General features: G+C 41.7%; 1 protein-coding gene across 2 annotated transcripts in view; it reads right to left on the bottom strand.

Moving 5' to 3' along the window:
• The window catches only part of UGGT2 (UDP-glucose glycoprotein glucosyltransferase 2), a 670,166-nt gene that overhangs the window by 462,195 nt on the left and 183,015 nt on the right, over window positions 1–24,956 (bottom strand). For both annotated transcript variants that reach the window (XM_073614383.1, XM_073614382.1), the window contains exons 14-15: window positions 8,661–8,746; window positions 3,367–3,502 (exon numbers count right to left, since the gene is read on the bottom strand). In XM_073614383.1, the coding sequence (XP_073470484.1) occupies window positions 3,367–3,502; window positions 8,661–8,746 (222 nt within the window). The remainder of the gene's footprint in view (window positions 1–3,366; window positions 3,503–8,660; window positions 8,747–24,956) is intronic.

Consider the following 24,956-nt stretch of genomic DNA (forward strand, 5'->3'; position numbering starts at 1 on the left):
CAGAATAGAGTGCGCAAAACATAATTTTCAGTCCTTTTTTATGTTTATCCATTTTATTTACCCAAGTGCAGATTATTTTTATCAAAGTGCCACCTGTCCTGTTTGTATTAGGAACCTACTAGACTCCTACAGTTCCAGTGAAGCCAAAAGTGTGTCACAGCTCTAAATTCCATAGAGTGGCCCCCTTACTGTGTATTAAAAGCAAATAAAGACATTTTGACATCCCTGTAAATAACTTATTATGGAGCATAGTACAGGAAACAGGTGGAGCAGTCACACACCATGTGTTATAGCTGTGCACTTTCAGGCGATTTGACACAGGCAAAACTTTAGGAGACATGCCCCCAGGCTCCTCCCCTATAACCCTATTCTACTCAGTCAGCCCTAAGTTTTATAGCAAGCGATGCAAAGTAAACAAAGTAATCGAAAGGAGGGCGGCCTGTGTTCTGAACCGTACTCCAAGATACAGAATATTTAAAAGTGAAAAATTTCTTGAATACTAATTGTACAGTACAAGACACAGGCAGAGTATTCATACATCATAGGATGTCCCCAGGCAAAGAATAAGAATGGTGGGCAACAATCAGGCAAACAAAACGGTGCCAACAGGCCCAAACAACAAGGTCAGAAGGCCTAACTTCAGAGTGCCACCGTGAGAACCAAGAAGCTGCATCTGCAGAAGACTGGACGTCCACCTGGTAAAACCTTGAAAAAGAATGAACAGAAGACTGGGTGGTTGCCTGATGCAGCTAGGCTACAGAGGCTTGGTGCCATCAGGATTTTGAGGCAGTATTGGAAGAAGTTGCAGAAGACATTTCTTCTGCAGACAGCCATCATATTGGAAAGGGAGGTTTACACAACAAGCTTGCTGACGTTGAAAATCCCATTTCCTGTGCCTGCAAAAGTCATGCCATTGTGCAGCTTGATTCTTTTCCATCTCACCATGCCCCTTTGGGTATCAAAATACAGATGAATTGTAAGATAGATGCAAAAGAATATTGCTTTAGTCAAACAACACAAACTAGTATTATTATGGCGCAAAAAGCCATCCACATAAGACCCCCACCCAAAAATATAATAAAAGATTATCAATGGAGAATGAAAAACAGAAATGAGTAACAGACCATTAGTAGAACTCTGAAATAAGATAAAAGTCCACTTATGCAACACAGAGTTTATGGGATGGGTAATATTACACTCTAGTAGCCAGCTCTACCTGAGACAGGAACAGATCTTTGGAAACACAAAAAAGAAACACAAGGGGTGCAAACAGTGCAGTATCAATAAGTATTTTAATAGTATTAAAAAGCCATATGCAAACTCACAGGAACAAAAAATAAGCTGATCTGCAGCCATGTATATAGTCTGCTGGAAGGCAATTCATCCAGGAGGAACCGCATTTAGCGGTTGGCATGCTATATCCAGTTCGTCTGGGCGGATTGCCATCCAGATTATACATGGCTACAGATAAGCTTGTTTTTACACTTGTTCCTGTTAGTTTGCATTTGGCTTTTTAATACTATTAAAATACTCATTGATACTGCAAATTAGTTGGCGCCCCCTTGTGTTCCTTTTTGCTTTAGTCAAACAGGCCGCTTATTGCATGCCTGAAATAGAGCTAGAATTGGATGCAGAGGTCAGTATTAGAGCCACATCCTGCTCTAGTGCAAAGGATGCATCTTCACTGTGAGGTAAAGTGTTGTGCGGGCCTTCGGCAGAGCAAATGTTCACCTGCGATTTTTCATTGGCTACCTTTCACCAGGTCTCCGCCATAGCTACAAGTAAGGGTATTCCCCAGTTGGGTACCCACCAAATAGGGAAAGGAATAAAGGGTAAGCGAGTCCGAAAGGCGTACACATTAACCCAGGTGTAGACTGTTCTGTAACATATCCTCATGGCGAAAAGGGTGGGAGGAAGCACCTGAGTACTTTATAGAGGTTCTAGACATTAAAGTGTGTGACCAGTGGTGTGATGCAACACCTGGTGATCCACCTGTGACTAAGCTCTGAGTTTTAGCGCCAAGTTTGAAAGGTTTACAGTGCAAGGTGAACACATTCCAAGCATAGCCACATCTTTACAGTAATGGTTAAAGATGCAGGGTAACCCTGTCTTACTGGACTGTACATAATGTCCAGGCTTAAGCTGTCATAGTGGGGTCTTCAGGGACAAAGTTTTATAGCTATGGACCACATCCCTGAACCTGTGTAGCACCCTGCCACTGACAATATTAAAGACCACAGCATGGGGTCTGAGTACAGCTCCCAAGGTTTTACCAAGGTTGCGCCAGTCCAGATACACTGCTTCTATATTGGCATTAAATGACAATGAGGGGTAGGCTGAAGAATAATGAGGTGTCCAGGGGGATTGTACGCTGAAGCTTTTCCAGTGTCCAATCACTGGAAGGTACATGCCCATAATCCATGGTATATGAATACTGTACGATTAAGATAAAACTTTCCTTTTGGTTCATGGAAGGGTTAAAAACACCCAGTCAAGTGTTTGTTGCTATCTGTGTCTTTTGTCATTTGTTCCAGTAACCATTGCCACCTGCAGAGAAGGCGATGAGAAATATTGGAATGGAAAAACTGGTTTGGGGACAACAGCCTAGAGAAGATTGCACCTCACAAAGAGATTTACTGTCGTTTCTCCAGGACAGAAAAGAAGCACAAAGACCACAAAAAAAAAAAAAAACAAAGCAAAATAAAAAACCAACACACACGTAACCCTTTTGTTCCTCAAATTTAAAAGAACAAAAAAAGGTTTGGCTTCTAATATTGTTTAAGGGTCTTGTCAGATGTTCAGTACTGTAATGGAAAATACCCCCTATATTTGCCACAACTCCATATTCTTAATTTAATAGAAGTCTGAATGTTTTCCTTTTGAGCCTTTGTGCTGCCGAAAACTAATGCATTTTCCTAGGTTCCCTGTAAATTTGGGAACTATGCAGATTACAAAAAAGTAACTTTGCTATAAAAAGAGAACCCATTCCCTTACCATAAAAAGAATAAACAAACTGTATATATAATAAATATATAATAAAGCTGTATTTTGGACATGCTATATGGCTAAGTTACCTTCTGTATTTTTTTTCATAATGATTTTCTCCAATCTAGTATAACCTGGATGAAGTATTAATGGCAGTATAATAAATTCATATTGCGATACATATGCATTTGAAGGTAATCAAATTACAGGGGTCATGTTTGCATCTGCAAAAGTTGCATAGGAGACTTGGACACAGCAAACAGATATGCCACCCCAATTTGATATGCTGTACACCTAGCGGTTGTGTATATGAGTAAAAGAAGGGAAATTACAACTATATTCTGAAAATAATTTTATATGATCAATGTCATCAATACATACACTTATCAAGGAAGCAAAAGCATGTGTTGAGTCAGATTCATCAGCTATGTAGTTAAAAGCACACCACAAAGCAGCTCCCACATCTTCATTAGTTTCACGGTTTTCATCAGAATTAACAACAAACACAAATCCAATCCTGAAAAAATAAAACAGAAAGGTATTTATACATGTTGCACTGTGCAGAAAACACACCCCAATGAAAATGAGTTGTGCCTTTGTATGATTCTAGGATGACATTTTCCTGAAGGTAATTAAATACTTGAAAGGAAATACATCAATATTGTGTTACAAAAAAATCAGAAATGCTTTATGCAGTAAAAAAGGATATGAGGCTGTGTGTAATGTGAAGCCAGGTTCTGACAAAGGCAGATGCAAACAGGTCATTCCTACGGTGTGCATTTTGGAATGTTCACATTGAAATACAATATAATAAGCATTGGTTAAATCAGCAGCTGTTGCTTGTAAATAAAGTTTCTAAAAATAAAATCAAAGTCAGTGCTCTGATAAAGAAGAAAAAGCTGTGTGCAATATAGGTAGATATACATACATCTAACAGAGAAAAATAAAATTTCAGCCGTATATAAAAATAGATTATTACCACTTCAATACAGGGCACTTTGCCCCCCCCCCCCCCTTCTTGCCCAGGCCAATTTTCAGCTTTCAGCGCTGTCATACTTTAATTGAGCAGTGCTGTAACCAAACTTATATACAGCTTTGTTTTGGTGGTATTTAATCACCACTGAGTTTTTTATTTTTTGTTAAACAAATGAAAAAAGACTGGAAATTAAAACGTTTTTCTTTGTTTCTGTTGTAAAAAAATAAGACACCCCCCTCCTATCAGGAAAGCAGCGTATCATCTCGCTTTTACTCACGCGCTGTCAGCATGAATAGAGGAATGACAATAACCGGCACTTCCTAGTTACACTGATCAGCTATGATTGGACACAGCTGATCACATGGTAAAGAGCCTACGTCATAAGCTCTTTACTTTGATTGGAGGTGCGGTGTGTCGCTTGGACATACTGCATCTCCGATCACAGTAAAAAAGCCTATGACATAGGCCCTTTACCATGTCAGCTGTGTCCAATCACAGCTGACCACAACTGTAACTAGGAAGTGCCGGTGATCGGCTCTTTACCATGATCAGAGATGCAGCATGTCCGAGTGACACACCGCACCAATCGCCACTCTGCGCGCCTCCATAGGCGAGCATGAGCGTGCTTGTTCTGAAAGACATTAAGTGACGTCCAGTCAAGAAAGTCACCACCCCGGACGTCATTTTGCTAATGGCGGGGTGGAAAGTGGTTAATAAGAGTCCACCAAAATAACTCCAATATTATACAATGTGAATATATGAACAGTTCATTTAAGCCTTTGTGACTTTTTATGTGAAATCAATAAACAAACAGTTCACTCCGGGTCTGTATGACTTCCGTCACCAAACTCCAAAAACGCCAAAGGCTATGAAGATTCTTCCACCAAACAGAGAGATAGAACACTCACCACAAGGTTATACTACTAAAGGAGAGCACAGCAATAAAAAACCTGGTAAAAATGCCTGGGCTCGTTCAGTCTCCCTCTACGTTGGTCTGGTCCACCAACAATCCTCATCTCCACTAGGGGCAATGTGCACGCTTGTACTCATAAGATACCTATGTCTTCCAGCACACAGACACACAACATGTAAAACCCAGCTCTTCCCTGTCTCACAGGTATTTCATCAGCAGAAGACTGGAAATCTACCTGGTAGAACTTTAAAAAGGTATGTATAAAAGGACCATGTTGCAGCCTTACAAAGCTGGGCAACAGAGGATTAATGTCTGAATGCCCTGGAAACACCCACTGATCTGGTGAAGTGAGTACATAAAAGAGCAGGAGGGGTTTTACCCTTGAGAGAGTAAGCTCTGGTGATGAGTTGTTTTATCCATGGTGGACATTGAAGCAGGATGTCCCTTGTGGACAAAATTTTAGGACCAAAGGGAGTTCCATTTTTCTGATAGAATCTTTTACATTAAGGTAGACTCTAAGCACTGAGGAGACAGCAGGTCGCCTCTTAGCAGTCTGAGCATGCCTGTGTTCCAAGCACTTCTTGGCCAGTTTGGTGCAATAAGAATTACCCGTTAACTTCTATTACTCTATTTTGTGGAGCAGTGAAGGCAGAATTTGCTCTGGGGGAGACACAGAGGCACAGATTATCCTGAACGGAGACCACAGAATTATCTATGCATTCAATGCCAGTGCTGGAGGAGGCTTAGCCCTGGCACCAACAGAGGTAACTTGTTCTTGAACCTGGAGGCCAGAAGGTGTTGCAGAGGTCTTAAATGAAATTAGGCAAATGGGATAGCCTCAAAGGAAGCTCTCATGGAGAATCTCACAAAGGCGTATCTCTTTGTTCTAAGGTCCTGAGCGTACGTTCTGAGAGAGAAAGAGCAGCATTTTTTCTGGATGGAGACTGTCACTTGTGCTGTGTCTAGAATTAGATTGAAGTATTCCAGGTGAAGAGAAGGCAGGGGCACTGATTTTTGGAAGCCCAACCAAAAGCCTGAACCACCTGAATTGTCCTGTGGACATATGAAGATATCTTGGGAGAGGAGTCCTTCAGAGAAAGGTCATCTAAATAACCTGTGACCTGGATGCCTGGAAGTTCTTAGAAGGTTCTGCTCAAGTGAGTGAAAATCAGAGCCATTCTGGAGAATTGTGTCATAACTTGTTCTAGGGCACCTACACCAAAAAGCAGGGAAAAAGTATAGTCCTTGAATACAGGATCATGTTTGTCATACATTGCCCTTGTCCAGTTAGCTGCTGTTTGACAGACAGAAACTGTAGTAATAGCTGGTTGCAAAGCCGGATCTGTAAGTGTAAAAAGAATGTTTAAAAGCGTCTCAAACTTTCCATTTGCAGAATCTTTAAATTAAGGAACCTCTTCAATTGGTACAATAAGAGGTTTGTTTAAAGTGGTTGTAAAGACTGAAGGTTTTTTTACCTTTATGCATTCTATGTGTGCAGCTCCCCCCTCAGCCCCCCTAATAGTTACCTAGGTCTGATCGCCATCCAGTGAAGTGCACAAGATCTGAGGCTCTGGTGGGTCTATCCCTTCTGATTGGCTTAGATGCAGCAGGAGCCAATGTATTCTAACAGCAGGGACACTCCACCCCCCCCCCCCCCCCCCCACATCTCCGCTTCCTCAGAGTAAAAATTTTGTCTTGCTCCAGTGCAGAGGAAACATTGCCACTATGAGATATTGGGTGTTGTACTGGCCTTCGGCAAAGCAAATGTTAACCTGCGCTTACGCCTTGGCTATAGGTGAGGATATTTTCTTATGGGATATTCACAGAGTAGGTTGCAAAAATGGGTGAGGAGTGTCTGAGAAGGGAAATGCTGCAACCCGTGTGGTGACCGTCCTGTAGCACTATTGTGATGATCTATGATTGGTCACAGTGATCACAGACAGGGCCAATCGCAGTGCATCTGTACCATGCGATAGCTGTGCCTATTATTAATATCACAATAGTACACAAAGAATGGCTATTGATTAATGGATTCCTTTCATGAAAATGATGATCATCACGTAATAAGCAATCATAGTGTAAAAAAATAAAACCTGATCACTTCCCCAGAGTAGTAGTGTGTCACTATGGAAACAATGCACTGCTCTGGTCACAGTATATAAAAAAAGAAAAAAGTTAAAGAAAAAAAAAAAATATTACCACCACACCAGTCATATGATGACACTGAACTGCTCTGGTGACAATATGTACTAAAAATTCATAAAAGAAAACCAAAACATTCTTTATTTTCACAAAAAAAACACAACTTCAAAAAACTTGACCATGCCTTTTACTAAATACCTTGGACTGTCTGCTTTCCAAAAAGGGGTCATTTGGAGGGTATTTGTACTGTCCTGGCATGTTAGGGCCTCAAGAAATTAGATAGGCAGTCAGTACACCAGGATTGAACAATTATCAAATACACTTTATTATAAAAAAGTATTGGGACGCCTGCCTTTACACACACATGAACTTTAATGGCATCCCAGTCTTCGTCCGTAGGGTTCAATATTGAGTTGGCCCACCCTTTTCAGCTATAACACCTTCAATTCTTCTGGGAAGGCTGGCCACCAGTTTTAGGAGTGTGTCTATGGGAATGTTTGACCATTCTTCCAAAAGGACATTTGTGAGGTCAGGCACTGATGTGAACGAGAAGGCCTGGCTCGCAGTCTCCGCTCTAATTCATCCCAAAAGGGTTCTATCGGGTTGAGGTCAGGACAGGGGCAGGCCAGTCAAATTCCTCCACCCCAAACTCGCTCATCTATGTCTTTATGGACCTTGCTTTGTGCACTGGTGTGCAGTCATGTTGGAACAGGAAGGGGCCATCCCCAAACTGTTCTTATAAAGTTGGGAGCATGAAATTGTCCAAAATGTCTTGGTATGCTGACGCCTTAAGAGTTCCCTTCACTGGAACTAAGGGGCCGAACCCAATCCCTGAAGAACAACCCCACACCATAATCCCCCCTCCACCAAATGATTTGGAGGGGTGGTCCAATACTTTTGGCAATAGAATGTGGATGAGCGGGTCAACCCGATAGAACACCATTGGGATGAATATACAGGCCTTCATGTCCAACATCAATGCCTGACCTCACAAATGCGCTTCTGGAAGAATGGTCAGACATTCCCATAGACCTTGTGGACAGCCTTCCCAGAAGAGTTGAAGCTGTAATAGCTGCAAAGGGTGGGCCAACTCACTATTGAGCCCTCTGGACTCATGTGCATATAAATACACCATAGTTTTTAGGCGCTATAAAAACTATAAAACTTTCCTACAGACTAAATATTCTACACTGATTTGGGTTATTTTTTTACCAACGAAATGTAGCAGAATACATTTTAACTTATAATTATGAAGAAAGATTACTTATTTGCAACATTTTACAAGAGAAAGGAAGAAAAATGCATTTTTTTCATGTATATACAATACAATTTAAGGACCCAGTGGTGATTAAATACCACCAAAAGAAAGCTCTGTCTCAAAAAATTATAAAAATCATTTGGGTACAGTGGTGCGCTATAAAAGATCACTTCACAATACTGTGTGAACCATGACATAATAAGTTGTTTAATTTTATTTTTTTACAGTAACGGTGTTCTAATGTGTATACAGCCTTTATACCATATAATTGTTAATTTGTTTTTTTCAAATGCAGGTTTTTACTTTAGCCCCTTTGCAGGGCAATTACACTACCAGTTTATTTGTTCAATGAAAAGTGATTAATTTTGTCAGTTACCATACAATACCTGAGAGGCACGTTGTGGCGGTAGAATAATTCAGCAAGCTTCACATAATCAGCTGCATAATCTTGAGCGGGATCAACCAAAATCACCTATGAAAAATGCACAGTTTAACTGATACCCGTGAAAAGCAATTCCCTCTGCAGATAAACCAATGGAATTATGCTTGTTTAATGTAAAACAACAATTCATTTACATATCTAGAGGGTCAGATCTATTGTTTAATTATATAAAACGTAAATTTAAAAAAATGCGTGCAAAGATTACAAAAGTGTTCTGTGCCTGTACTTCAGTCAGAGGAAAAAGCAATACCTTTACTGCTTTATTAATAAATCTGTGCCACGGGCAAGGGTAATACATATAGAGATAGAAGCTGAAACCTCAAAAAATTCAGATAATCTTGATTTAGCCCTAGTTCACACTATAACCCGCATGTGAAGCGCACAGGAACCACACCGCATTCCTGTGCAATTCACATATGATTCAGTGAGGTGGCATTTGAGCACATTCAGAGTAGGCTCAAATTGCATCGCATCGCATCGCACCAGAGAAGTGCAGGCACCTTTTTTGGAGCCGCACCACAACCAGATTATATGGTCTTTTGTACCATGTGATCCAGTTCAGGCAAACCACACTGCATTTGCAATGTGTTTGGGGTGTCATTAACTTTGTATGGACACCCACCGCGAATCCCAAACACAGTGCGCTTGCAAAGCAGTGCAGAGAACGCACAGGGGTCACTGCGCTTCCTGCATTGCATATGTGTGAATTTAGGATTAAACAGAAAGCACACAGCTTGTCATATCATGCCTGCAATGAATCCACAATAAAGATTTGGTACCAAATGTCGACCAAAAAAGTTTAACAGGCTTGGTACAACAAAATCACGTAAAGAATCAAAATCACAAATGAGTTAAAAGCTACATTTTCAAACATTATATTACAAACAACACAAATTGCTTCATACTTGAAGTTAAGGACACTGTAGTGTTTATTCCTGTCCCCCACTTTTGGCATATCAGCAAGATAGAAGACATTCAGAAAAGAAAGGATAGAACCTGCATCACTTAACAAGCTATTTCATCATTGATCTCAGGTATTCAACCATCTATACCGTCTTGCCCTCTAATTTTCTCTCTCATTGTGACATAAAAATATTTGCCACAATGGGAGTAAAGTATGTACTAAAAGAACATCCACCTCAGCTCAGATGTTATTGTACATTCATGGATGACATCCTGGAATCCTTTAAAATGTAGATGTATAACAATGGAAAGAACATAAAATTATCTTTGAAACATATTAAAGCGGACCTTCAGTCATTTTTTAATTTTTCCATCTATTAAATCCTCTGCCCTTGTTGTTTTAACTTTGGATAGTATTGGATAGTAAAACATTTTTTTTCTGCCAGTAAATACCTTATACAGCCAACTTCCCCTTTCTTGTCTGGTCATTAGCCTAGGCTTATGTCATCATGCACAGCTCTTTCTCACGCTCATGAGAGTTTGCCAGGAAGGCGGGGGGGGGGGGGGGGTGAGTCATAAGAGGACCAATGAGAGTTGCAGAGCTGGAGGAATGAGTCTGTGTAAATCCAGGAAGTGAACAGGTGAACAGGCAGCAGCTTCAGCTGCTCACAGGTAAAATGGATGCAGCCAGACTTAAAGGAGGGAGATTTCTGCAGCAGATTTGGCAAGTACAGAATCACTGTATATATAAAATAATATGCAAAGTTGTTGGAGGGAAGCTTCAGAATGGCAAAGATGTTTTTATTACAAATTATGTGAGCAGACTGCAGTTCCTCTTTAAATCCATAACATTTTTGCATTTGGTTATTGAGTGTCAGGGAAGTTTCTTTGATGCCAAGACATTCTTCAAACTTTCTGACAATGGATACATTCCACAGGATAGTTGTAATCTTAATTTGTGCTTAATAAACTTTCCACAAGGACAGTTTATAAGACTGAGAAGAAACTGCACAAAAGAGGATGTTTATTTGGAATAGGCACATCATTTGGTGTAGTAGGGTAGTAGGTACACCCCCAAGAAAAAAAAAATATATGGATTTATTTTTGGAGAAATGACGAAAGTAAAAATCATGAAGAGTGGAAAACTTATTAAGGATAAGGTTAAAGAGAGTAATCTGGATGCCAGCTTTGGAACAGTAATAGTGATGAATTATAATGCCCAACATAAGAAGATAGAAAAAAAAATATTAAAAACCATTGGAAAATATTACTAAAAAATTGTATATTCTCCCCTAATTCCAGAAGTTTGTGTACAAGAGGACCCCCTCCCTTGGAGATAAAGTAAGATAACCCTAGACACCCTTTCTTCTTTTTCCCAAACCAGGTTTGTGGTAGAAGTCATGCGCATAGCTGGTACAAGGGGGGGGGAAGGGGCGGATGCCCCTGGGTGGGGGGTGCAGTGAAGTGTCCTTCTAAAACGGGCATCCCTAAATGGCGGACCACAGGCCAAATGCAGACCGCCTCACTCTCCTATGCGGCCCGCCGCGGTACTGCCATTTAGCAGCCTTTTCTTCCCCCTGCCGTCTCTGTAATCCTCACACAGAGCCGACAGCGGGAGGCGGGTCAGTTCTGGATGAAGGGCGGAGCTGCCGGAGGTTAACAAGCAGGTGATTGGCTGCTAGGATGAAGGGTGGTCTTAGCAACCAATCACCATCTTGCAACATCCGCCCTCCACCCGAGACATGCCATGCCTCCCTCCGATCTTCGGTCTGTGCAAGGTAAGTGAGGGAGGGGGCGAAGTTACAGGGAATGAGGACACTAGTCTGAAAAGCTGAAAAGGAGGAAAGTTTATGCTGACTCGCTGAGGACATTAAAGTGGAGTTGTTGAGGGCTGTGATGTGGTGGGCTGAGGACATCAGGGTGGGGGGCTGATGTATGGGGAGATGTGGATATTACAGGGGGAGATGTGGACATTACAGTGGGGGAGCTGCACACATTACAGGGGGGAGATGTGGATATTACAGTGGGGGAGATGTAGACATTACAGTGGGGGAGATGTAGACATTACAGTGGGGGAGATGTAGACATTACAGTGGGGGAGATGTAGACATTACAGTGGGGGAGATGTAGACATTACAGTGGGGGAGATGTAGACATTACAGTGGGGGAGATGTAGACATTACAGTGGGGGAGATGTAGACATTACAGTGGGGAGATGGGGATATTACAGTGGGGAGATGGGGATATTACAGTGGGGAGATGGGGATATTACAGTGGGGAGATGTGCAACTGTTTTCAGCAAGTTTACAGAAATTTTCATTTATTCCCTTGATTTCTATTTTGCACTTTTTTAAATGAATATTTTGTACTAAGGGGTTTCTTTTAGCTGAAGGCCATGTATGTTGTTTAAAAAAAATATTAAAAACCATTGGAAAATATTACTAAAAAATTGTATGTTCTCCCCTAATTCCAGAAGTTTGTGTACAAGAGGACCCCCTCCCTTGGAGATAAAGTAAGATAACCCTAGACACCCTTTCTTCTTTTTCCCAAACCAGGTTTGTGGTAGAAGTCATGCGCATAGCTGGTACAAGGGGGGGGAAGGGGCGGATGCCCCTGGGTGGGGGGTGCAGTGAAGTGTCCTTCTAAAACGGGCATCCCTAAATGGCGGACCACAGGCCAAATGCAGACCGCCTCACTCTCCTATGCGGGCCGCCGCGGTACTGCCATTTAGCAGCCTTTTCTTCCCCCTGCCGTCTCTGTAATCCTCACACAGAGCCGACAGCGGGAGGCGGGTCAGTTCTGGATGAAGGGCGGAGCTGCCGGAGGTTAACAAGCAGGTGATTGGCTGCTAGGATGAAGGGTGGTCTTAGCAACCAATCACCATCTTGTAACACCCGCCCTCCACCCGAGACATATTACAGTGGGGAGATGAGAGATGTGCAACTGTTTTCAGCAAGTTTACAGAAATTTTCATTTATTCCCTTGATTTCTATTTTGCACTTTTTTAAATGAATATTTTGTACTAAGGGGTTTCTTTTAGCTGAAGGCCCTGTATGTTGTTTAACCACTTCAGCCCCGGACCATTATGCTGCCTAAGGACCAGAGGACTTTTTCCAATTTGGCACTGCGTTGCTTTAACTGCTAATTGCACGGTCATGCAATGCTGTACCCAAACGAAATTTGCGTCCTTTTCTTCCCACAAATAGAGCTTTCTTTTGATGGTATTTGATCACCTCTGCGGTTTTTATTTTTTGCGCTATAAACGGAAAAAGACCGAAAGTTTTGAAAAAAGTGATATTTTCTACTTTTTGTTATAAAAAAAATCCAATAAACTCAATTTTAGTCATACATTTAGGCCAAAATGTATTCGGCCACATGTCTTTGGTAAAAAAAATGTCAATAAGCGTATATTTATTGGTTTGCGCAAAAGTTATAGCGTCTACAAGCTAGGGTACATTTTCTGGAATTTACACAGCTTTTAGTTTATGACTGCCTATGTCATTTCTTGAGGTGCTAAAATGGCAGGGCAGTACAAAACCCCCCCAAATGACCCCATTTTGGAAAGTAGACACCCCAAGGAAATTGCTGAGAGGCATGTTGAGCCCATTGAATATTATTTTTTTTGTCCCAAGTGATTGAATAATGACAAAAAAAAAAAAAATTACAAAAAGTTGTCACTAAATGATATATTGCTCACACAGGCCATGGGCATATGTGGAATTGCACCCCAAAATACATTCAGCTGCTTCTCCTGAGTACGGGGATACCACATGTGTGGGACTTTTTGGGAGCCTAGCCACGTACGGGGCCCCGAAAACCAATCACCGCCTTCAGGATTTCTAAGGGCGTAAATTTTTTATTTTACTCCTCACTACCTATCACAGTTTTGAAGGCCATAAAATGCCCAGATGGCACAAACCCCCCCAAATGACCCCATTTTGGAAAGTAGACACCCCAAGCTATTTGCTGAGAGGCATGTTGAGTCCATGGAATATTTTATATTTTGACACAAGTTGCGGGAAAGTGACACTTTTTTTTTTTTTTTTTTTGCACAAAGTTGTCACTAAATGATATATTGCTCACACAGGCCATGGGCATATGTGGAATTGCACCCCAAAATACATTTAGCTGCTTCTCCTGAGTGTGGGGATACCACATGTGTGGGACTTTTTGGGAGCCTAGCTGCGTACGGGGCCCCGAAAACCAATCACCGCCTTCAGGATTTCTAAGGGTGTAAATTTTTGATTTCACTCTTCACTGCCTATCACAGTTTCGGAGGTCATGGAATGCCCAGGTGGCACAAAACCCCCCCAAATGACCCCATTTTGGAAAGTAGACACCCCAAGCTATTTGCTGAGAGGCATGGTGAGTATTTTGCAGCTCTCATTTGTTTTTGAAAATGAAGAAAGACAAGAAAAAACTTTTTTTTTTTTTTTTTTCAATTTTCAAAACTTTGTGACAAAATTGAGGTCTGCAAAATACTCACTATACCTCTCAGCAAATAGCTTGGGGTGTCTACTTTCCAAAATGGGGTCATTTGGGGGGGGGGTTTGTGCCACCTGGGCATTCCATGGCCTCCGAAACTGTGATAGGCAGTGAAGAGTGAAATCAAAAATTTACGCCCTTAGAAAGCCTGAAGGCAGTGCTTGGTTTTCAGGGTCCCGTACGCGGCTAGGCTCCCAAAAAGTCTCACACATGTGGTATCCCCGTACTCAGGAGAAGCAACAGAATGTATTTTGGGGTGTAATTTCACATATTCCCATGGCATGTTTGAGCAATATATCATTTAGTGACAACTTTGTACAAAAAAAAAAAATAATAATTGTCTCTTTCCCGCAACTTGTGTCACAATATAAAATATTCCATGGACTCGACATGACTCTCAGCAAATAGCTTAGGGTATCTACTTTCCAAAATGGGGTCATTTGGGGGGGTTTTGAACTGTCCTGGCATTTTATGCACAACATTTAGAAGCTTATGTCACACATCACCCACTCTTCTAACCACCTGAAGACAAAGCCCTTTCTGACACTTTTTGTTTACATGAAAAAATTATTTTTTTTTGCAAGAAAATTACTTTGAACCCCCAAATATTATATATTTTTTTTAAAGCAAATGCCCTACAGATTAAAATGGTGGGTGTTTCATTTTTTTTTTTTTTTCACACAGTATTTGCACAGCGATTTTTCAAACGCATTTTTTGGTGAAAAAACACACTTTTTTAAATTTTAATGCACTAAAACACACTATATTGCCCAAATGTTTGATGAAATAAAAAAGATGATCTTAGGCCGAGTACATGGATACCAAACATTACATGCTTTAAAATTGCGCACAAACGTGCAGTGGCGACAAACTAAATACATTTTTAAAAGCCTTTAAATGCCTTTACAGGTTACCACTTTAGATTTACAGAGGAGGTCTACTGCTACAATTACTGCCCTCGATCTGACGTTCGCGGTGATACCTCACATGCATGGTGCAATTGCTGTTTACATTTGACACCAGACCGACGCTTGCGTTCGCCTTTGCGCGAGAGCAGGGGGGGACAGGGGTGCTTTTTTTTTTTTTTTTTTTTTTTCTTTATTATTTTTTTGCTTTTTTATCTTATTTTTAAACTGTTCCTTTCATTTTTTTTTTTTTAATCATTTTTATTGTTATCTCAGGGAATGTAAATATCCCCCATGATAACAATAGGTAGTGACAGGTACTCTTTTTTGAAAAAATTGGGGTCTATTAGACCCTAGATCTCTCCTCTGCCCTCAAAGCATCTGACCACACCAAGATTGGGGTGATAAAATGCTTTCCCAATGGCGCGGTTTACATCCGGCGAAATCTAAGTCATGAAATGCTCGTAGCTTTCGGTTTCTTAGGCCATAGAGATGTTTGGAGCCACTCTGGTCTCTGATCAGCTCTATGGTCAGCTGGCTGAATCACCAGCTGCATTCTCAGGTTCCCTGTTGAGACAGGAGAGCCAGAGAAAAACACGGCGGAAGACGGTGGTGGGGGGGGGGCATTCCCTCCCACTGCTTGTAAAAGCAGTCTAGAGGCTAATTAGCCACTAGGATTGCTTTTACATGAAAGCCGACCGCTGGCTGAAAAGAATGATACCAAGATGATACCTAAACCTGCAGGCATCATTCTGGTATAACCACTCAAAGTTGTGAATGGCGTACCCGAAGACAAAAAAATGGTTAACAATAAAACACAGTAAACGGTAAAGTATAAAAAATTGCATACCTGAAAAGCAAACATGATAAAACATAAGAACAATAAAACATTGCAGAATAGAATACAATAAAAAAGAGCAGAACAATAGAGAGAGAATAGAGAGAGAGAGAGAACAATAAAACGACAACTATTTTTTTTTATTTTATATATATATTTTTTATTTTTTTTTTTACACTTTTTTTTGTAACTAACTTTTATAACTGTAACCAGTTCCAGGTTCGGGTCTCTCAAAATGCGATGGCATCTTGGGAGACCCTGTGAAAGTGTGCCTAGTCTGTGCAATGCTGTACCTTACGCTAATACTCAACTAGTGCATGGTAACGTTCAAAACATTCACCAATGCAAAGACCAGGATTATCAGGACAGGAGGGACAATAATAGCGAGTGTCACGCCTATATCCGCGCTTGCTGCAGACACAACATCTTTTTTGGGGGGGTTCGCTGAGTAGGGGTACTCGGGAGGACATAAAGAAAATGCCTCTCATGCAGCCGACTGCATTTGGTTGGGGACGTGAATGGGGGAAGTACGGGCGCTGCAGAAGTGGTGGGTTCCCAATTAGGATTGGCGAATGCAGCAGGAAGGGCATTATGGGCACGACGGGCCTGTGTTTGTCTTCTCGGTGGCAGCGGGACACTACTTGTGCTTGCCACCTCACCATCTTGAACTGCATTTATGGGACTCGCCACGTCACCAAGTGTTACTGCAGTGCTGGTTTGACTACGACCGGGGTGTACTAGGCCGCTGGTGCTTGCTAGTTCACCAAAACGCTGCCAAAAAAACTGTTAGCGATCGCAGGGATCAGGCCTGACTCTGCGAACGCTGCAGTTATGCATTTGGTGTTTTGTAAGTGACAGTGATCGATTGATACTGCACTTGGGTGGGCTGGGCTGGGCCGTGCGGAGGGGCAAAAGGCAGGTGCTAGCAGGTATCTGGGCTGATTCCGCTAACACTGCGTTTTTGGGAACCCTAAACTGCTGGGGACGCTAGTATAGATCTGATCGGATCAGATATTGATTCGTTCAGATACTATACCACTAAGGGAGGCATATGCTGAGTGCGTGGGTGTTAGCGGTACTGGCGCTAACCTGACGCTGCTTGGGGCTGGTGCTTGCCAGTTCACCAAAACGCTACCAAAAAAACTGTTAGCGATCGCAGGGATCAGGCCTGACTCTGCGAACGCTGCAGTTATGCGTTTAGTGTTTTGTAAGATGGGGGGGGAGGGGTGATTGGGGGGTGATCGGGGGGGGATTGGGGGTGTTTTGTGTGCCTGGCATGTTCTACTGTGAGGTGTAGTATTTGTGCACTCACATTGATATCTTCTCTCCTCGGCGCTGGAACGGAAAATACCGAGCCGAGGAGAGATGACATAATTTCCTTTGCTGCTGTTTAGCATACAGCAGCAAAGGAATGTTCTGATTGGCCAGAGGTGATCGCGAGGGGGGGGCCACAAACGGATGGCCTCCCCCTCACCTCCGATCGCCGGGGAAAAAAAGAGGACCGCCTCGGGCACTGGGGGGGGGCTCCGATCGGACCCCCCACCTGTGGGAGGCAGATCACGTGTATGTACGCGATTCTGCGTGCCCGTGCCGCCTTGCCGACGTACATCAGCGTGAGGCGGTCCTCAAGTGGTTAAAATATGTCTGTTTGTTGGGGGTTTTTTTGCACTTTTCATATTTATATGAATATTTTGTATTGGGGCACTGACTACCTTTAGGAAAGATTACAGTTGAATGTTCTATGTTTCAGTGAGAAATAGTGTAATCCCTTGATTTTGCACTTTTATATATTAATATTTTGTATCGAGGGTTCTTTTTTGCTGAAGGCCATGTATGTTGGTTGAGAAGTTTGTGATATATTTGTTGATTTTGCATTTTTCCTATTTATGTGAGTATTTGGTATAGAGGCACTACCTCACACAAAATAATGCAAAACTGAACTTTAGTATGTTCACTTGGGCCATGACAAAAAAAAACAGTGAACAGGCCTTTCTGCAAGCACATTTGTTGCATTATTATTTCAAAGTGCCTCCAATAAAAATACATATAATTAAAATGTGTGAGTGAACTCTGCTTCGCATTAAACCTAATTGAATTTGTATTGTTTTAAATATATTCTTGTTTTGAAATGACATTGATTCTTTCTTAAAAACGGGGGGGGGGGACCACCCCTTTCAGGTCCTGGTATCAGCCCGTGACAGGTACATACAATTCAAGATACTCCACAGGATATATTATTCACCAGCGAGATTGGCCAGCATCTATGGTTTGGATGATGCCTCCTGCTGGCACTGTTCCGCGGCAGGGGCAGATTTCAATCATGTATTCTGGCAGTGTCCATCAATAAAGGTATTTTGGATGGGGGTTACGGGGGTCATTCAAGGGTTGGTTTTGCTACCTGTCCCCATGACAATATCGGTACGTATGCTGGGCCTGGTGGAGGAGGTAGCACCACTTAGGGCACAAAGAACTATGCTTTCTCTCGCCCTGTTTTATGCACGCAAAGCCATCCTTTTATGCTGGAAAAAACCTGAGGCCCCATCCTTAGCTTTCTGGAAAGGCGTGATAAATAAGGCGTTACCCCTATATAAAGCCACCTACTTAAGTAGAGGGTGCCCAAAAAAATTTGAGATGGTATGGCAGAGCTGGCTTTCTTCTGATGATACTGTGTGACTTACTGTGTAAATGATGGGTTACATGTTATATGAAAGGGATCATGCACTGATGGAGGAAACGAGATGGGGCTTATAGATTTCAGATGGTTGTAGTCGTTGCCTTAGATTTCATATAAACATGTATAGTTAGAATGACTTGAGTAGGCCGGAAAAGCATGTGATTTCTGTTTTAATGCCTGTTATACTTGAATATTGCACAATGAGGGGTGGGGGGGGTATATGTTATTGTTGTTCTCGTATTGAAAATTGTGAATAAAAATAATTTTCCAAAAAAAAAAAAAAAAAAACGGGGGGGGGGGAGAAGTTTGCCATCTTCACCCTGGGCATCAAATGGCCTTGCCCCAGCACTGGTCATGCGTGCAGAGAAGTAAGTTATAAGTAGAAGAAAAAGTTTGTAGCTACAGCCACTAGGAAAAAGTATAATGCCCCGTACACACGGTCGGATTTTCCGACAAAAAATGTTCGATGGGAGCTTGTTGTCGGAAATTCCGACCGTGTGTAGGCTCCATCGGACATTTTCCATCGGAATTTCCGACACACAAAATTTGAGATTTGGATCTTAAATTTTCCGACAACAAAATCCATTCTCGTAAATTCCGATCGTGTGTACACAATTCTGACGCACAAAGTTCCACGCATGCTCTGAATCAATTACAACACAGAAGCGCTCGGTCTGGTAAAACTAGCGTTCGTAATGGAGATAGCACATTCCTCACGTTTCAAATTTTAAAATCTTTTAATGCAGCGCATTCTCTTCTTCTTTTTAATGCTAGAATAGTGAAGTTGTTTTGATATGCACACAGAGTTCTGACAACCTGATTTCTTTATTATTTCTCATGATCTCATGAATACAAACCCACAAGCACAAACTGAAGAGCAGTAACGATCGGAGAAGCACGAGGCTGAAAATCGCGAATCGTCTCTCACCAAACTTCTACTAATACGAGATTAGCAGAAGGAGCACAAAGGGTGGCGCACTTAGTATTGAACTTCCCTTTTTTAGTGCCGTTGTACGTCACCGCGTTCTTGACGTTCGGAATTTCCGACAAGATTTGTGTGACCGTGTGTATGCAAGACAAGTTTGAGCCAACATCCATCTGAAAAAATCCATGGATTTTGTTGTCGGAATGTCCGATCATGTGTACGCGGCATAAGAGATTTTGTCTCCTGCTACAGAAGGGTTGGTATGAATGCTCCAATTGTCCATGTGGTTACCAATATGCTGGACGCACACCCAGTTATCCATACGCATGGGAAAACATGTAGAAAATACTAAGGATTTTTAAATCACAATATTTCCAAACACTTTAGGACATATAATAGGGGCCCAAAAGAATTGCAATTTTGGGGTATAGAAATGCTCAAGAGGCACTGCAGAGGGGGCATTTTTTTCAGGTAGTTGAGCAGCAGGGAATCCAGGTGGATTTATAACACAAAGGTTCTAAGCTCAAGAAACGTCAAATTTGACTTTTTATTTTTATTTAAACTGTTCTATTCGTGATTGGTGATATAGCCCCTTTCTTATTTTATTTATTCATTTATACCTGTGGCAAAATATGTGGCAAACTGCAGACAAGGTGTCAGAACCTCGGCAATTAAGGCCTTAAAGTGGCCACTGGTCTTCTGTTGGTCTCTCGCATTTGTCTCCTTCTTGTGCAGTCACTGGCTTATGGTAAATTACCTGTTTTTAACATATACACAGCTGTGCCATACCCTTTCCATTTCTCAGTGATTGATTTAACTGTACTCCAAGGTGCATTTAACCTTTCCTCTTCTCAAATACGAACATTTAAAGTGTTTCTCAATTAAGGATGATCGAAGGTTAGGCCCAACCCCCAAGAAACTGTCACCTGATAGCAGGTCCCTGGCCAAATCAGCTGCACGTAACATGGAGGTGAGGATGCTGGTGACATCAATGACCCAATAAGATTACATGATCATATTTGGTCAATTAAACATTAGGTCAACAAGGTCATCAGCAGCCCTGCTCCTTTGTCACAGTTTTTTTGTTTTTTAGACTGGTTTTACATGTTCACCGCTACATTGTTGTCATGTGTAAAACAAAGTGATTGTAAAGTCTTGTTTAAAAAAAGAAAAAAAAATAATAATAATAATAAACAGGTTATACTTACCTCCTCTGTGCAGTTGGTTTTGCACAGAGCAGCCTGGATCCTCCTCTTCCCGGGTCCCTCTTCGCTGCTCCTGGCCCCTTCCTCCTGTCGAGTGTCCCCACAGCCAGCAGCTTGCTATGGGGGCACCCGAGCCGAGTCACAGCTCCCTGTGTCCCAGCCAATCAGGAGGAGAGTCCCAGATGGCTTAGACACTCGTGGACATCGCTGGAAAGTGATGGGGCTCAGGGAAGTAATTAGGGGGTACTGGGGAGGCTGCTACGCACAGGTTTTTTTAATCTTAATGGATAGAATCTGCCTTCTGCCTTTACAACTCTTTTAAAGATAAATTCTAGGCATGATCTTTGTTGCATAGTTAAGTTGATCTACTTTAGCAAAGATTGGCAAGCATGCATATTTTCCATACCTGAGGAACAGCTGTGTAAGGTGACAATCACTGTAGTAGTTGCAGTTACTATAGTGATAACTGATCTTACAGATGCTGTGCTGAGCGACCTCCTTTCTAAACTCAGGGGGTTGCTCATTCAGCACCATCATCATTATCAAAATACCTTGTATTTTTTTTTTTATGAATACAAGATGTTCTCTGAGGGCAAAAAACGAGGAAGTAAGGAGCAAGCCTCCAGCCTGTACTCCTGACCGAGCTCGAGACAGCAAAGGAGTGCATCAAAAACCTTTGGTTCACTGCTGGGTCCTCAAGTGAAACCGTAGGGTATTTCCCGAGGCATGAGTACTGCTGTGCTAGCCTCTTGGGGGGCATTTAACTTTGTCTTGCAGTCCTCATTCAACACATCCTGAACTAATGGATGAATCGGAAAGGACCTACAAAGTTTTTTAGATTTCAAACAGGAAATCAAACTTCAAACAGGAGTGTACCTCATCCACCAAAATGTTCCACGTTCTCACCTTCCTCAGAAAAGCACTGCTGCCACAAAAGATGAGACAGACAATGACTCAACAGGGGATAATAACTGGCAACCCTTACACCTTGTGCGTTCTGCAGTCTCTATGGGACCATCAGGTCTTCCATAGAAACTGAAAAAGGAGCGGTCCTCCCCCTTGATCTGAATATGCCTACTTGGGTTCCAGCTTACAGTTATTACTCTACACATCCTGATGGAGAGAAAGTGTTGAGCCCCCAGTGGTCTCCAAACTGTGGCACTTTGTCTGCCTTTATCTGTCCCTTACAGCATTATTCCTTCTATTGATACAAGGCACTATTCCTCCCACTGACAAGAAGACAACACCATTCCTTTAGCAGACCAAACAGCAGTGGGGCACTATTCCTCCCAATGACACAAAAAGTGAGGCACTATTCCTTTCACTGACACCAACGATGGAGCACTATTCCTCAAACTGAAACCACCGATGGGACACCCCTTTGATACCAACAATGGGGCACTATTCCTCCCACTATTACTAATGATTGGGCACTATTTCTTCAACTATTAATATCGATGGGAATCCTCTTATTTACCACAGGCATTGGAGAACAAATTTTTGGAAGTCGATCACCCAATCAAAGGCCTAAAGCATCTGCATTGTCTTGTGAACATTTGCAGATAGTTAAACAGCTGATGAGTCTTTCAGAAAAAAAGCCTTCTAAATAACCTGAGACCTGGATGTTATGAGTTTTTATAAGGGGCAGGAAGAGGTGCAGTGCCTTGAAAAAGTATTCATACTCCTTGAAATTTTCCACATATTGTCATTATAATTGTAATGTATTTTATTGGGATTTTATGTGATAGACACACAAAGTGGCACATAATTGTGAAGTGGAAGGAAAATGATATATGGTTTTCAACTTTTTTTTTACAAATAAATATGTGAAAAGAGTGTCGTGCATTTGTATTCAGCCCCCTTTTTTCTGATACCCCTAACTAAAATCTATTGGAACCTTCAGAAGTCACCTAATTAGTAAATAGAGCCCCCCTGTGTGTAATTTAATCTCAGTATAAATATAGCTATTCTGTGAAGCCCTCAGAGGTTTGTTAGAGAACCTTAGTTAACAAACAGCATCATGAAGGCCAAGGAAAACACCAGACAGGTCAGGAATAAAGTTGTGGAGAAGTTTAAAGCAGGGTTAGGTTAAGAAAATACCCCAAGCTTTGAACATCTCATGGAGCATTGTTCAATCCATCATCTGAAAATGGAAAGAGTATGGCACAACTGCAAACCTACCAAGACATGACCGTCTGCCTAAAATAACAGGCCGGGCAAGGAGAACATTAATCCGAGAAGCAGCCAAGAGGCCCATGGTAACTCTGGAACAGCTGCAGTGATCCACAGTTTAGGTGGGGAATCTGTCCACAGGACAACTCTTAGTCGTGCACTCCACAAATCTAGCCTTTATGGAAGAGTGGCAAGAAGAAAGCCATTAGAAAGCCATAAGAAGTCCAGTTTGCAGTTTGGGAGAAGCCATGTGAGGGACACAGCAAACATGTGGAAAAAGGTGCTTTGGTCAGATGATCCCCACCGTGAAACATGGCGGTGGCAGCATCGTGTTATGGGGATACTTTTCTTCAGCAGGGACAGGGAAGCTGGTCAGACGTGATGAGAAGATGGATGGAGCCAAATACAGAGCAATCTTAGAAGAAAACCTGTTAAGAGTCTGCAAAAGACTTGAGACTGGGGCAGAGGTTCAACTTCCAGCAGGACAACGACCCTAAACATACAGCCAGAGCTAACATGAAATGGTTTAAATCAAAGCATATTCATGTGTTAAAATGACCTAAATCCAATTGAGAATCTGTGGCAAGACTTGAAAATTGCTGTTCACAGACACTCTGCATCCAATCTGACAGAGCTTGAGCTATTTTGCAAAGAAGAATGGGCAAAAATGTCACTTTCTAGATGTGCAAAGCTGGTAGAGACATATTCAAAAAGACTTGTAGCTGTAATTGTAATGACAGGTGGTTCAACAAAGTATTGACTCGGGGGAGTATTGACTCGGGGGGCTGAATACAAATGCATGCCACACTTTTCACATATTTATTTGTAAAAAATGTTAAAAACCATTTATCATTTTCCTTCTACTTCACAATGATTTGTCACTTTGTCACTAAAAAATCCCAATAAACTACATTTACGTTTTTGGTTGTAACATGACAAAACGTGGAACATTTAAAGGGGTATGAATACTTTTTCAAGGCGCTGTACTTTCATGAAAACCCCAGAAGCAGAGAATAGGCTAAATGGCAGTGTGACAAATTGGAAATGATTGTCTCCTACTGCAAAACGTAAAAATGCTGATGAGGTGGATAAATTAAGATATGCAGATAGACGTTTTGGATGTCTACAGATGCCAAGTATTCCTCTCGTCTCAGACAGGCAATAACTGACCTTGTGGATTCATGAGTGCTGAAATAATGGATTGTGTTGTTTGTCCATTGCCCTAGTTCAGGTAGGCTGCAGTTTGGCATACATATTGCAGCAATAGCTGATTGCACAACTAGACTTGCGAGAGTAAAAGGAGCCTTTAAAAGCTTCTTAAAAACTTTCCAACAGCAAAATCTTTGAATGAAGTAGCGTCTTCTATAGCAGGGATCTCCAAACTAAGGCTCTCCAGCTGTTGCGGAACTACACATCCCATGAGACAATGTAAAACTCTGACATTCACAGACATAGGCATGTCTCGGTGAGATCACCCTGAGGAAGACACATAATTAGCCCTATGTCGTCATGCATAGGGGAGGGGCCAGGACGGTGGAGGAAACGGTCTCATACTGGTTTGAGCAAACTACTGCCACACACAAGATTTGAAGTTACTTGGGAGAGGATTTTGCTACTTAATGTTTTTTGTAGTTTGGTGCGCTGGAAGCACCAATAAAATGTGAGTACCCTGATGTTCTTTTTTCTAAATAAATTTACAAACAAAACGATAATGCACTATCCAGCCTCTTTCTTATTTTAACATTGAAGAGATCTTCTTTGGATTCTACTGTGGGATCCTGCTGAAAATATCTTTACTCAGAGCCCAGGAGTGGTTCAACGGTTTATGTGGACCAAACTTAGTTGTGCAGTCACACTGCTTGAGGTGAGCACAGCTACACAGGGGGGGGAGCACGTGTGTAAAGTCACCCTCTTAATAACCAGGATTTTCTCATTACAAGAGTCACTTTATGGAACATTATTGCATTTATACACTTTAATATTTGTGGATCCGAAGAGTTTTGAGGACAACGTTTTTGGACACATGCTACTAATGCAAGGATTGTTTTTCACTGTGAACTTGCTTGATACACAAATTTTTCGCTTTATAGTATTTTATTATATATATTTTTTTTACCACATATCATGGATGAT

The sequence above is a fragment of the Aquarana catesbeiana genome, linkage group LG02 (assembly GCF_042186555.1).
Source record: "Aquarana catesbeiana isolate 2022-GZ linkage group LG02, ASM4218655v1, whole genome shotgun sequence".
In the NCBI taxonomy this organism is placed as follows: Eukaryota; Metazoa; Chordata; class Amphibia; order Anura; family Ranidae; genus Aquarana; species Aquarana catesbeiana.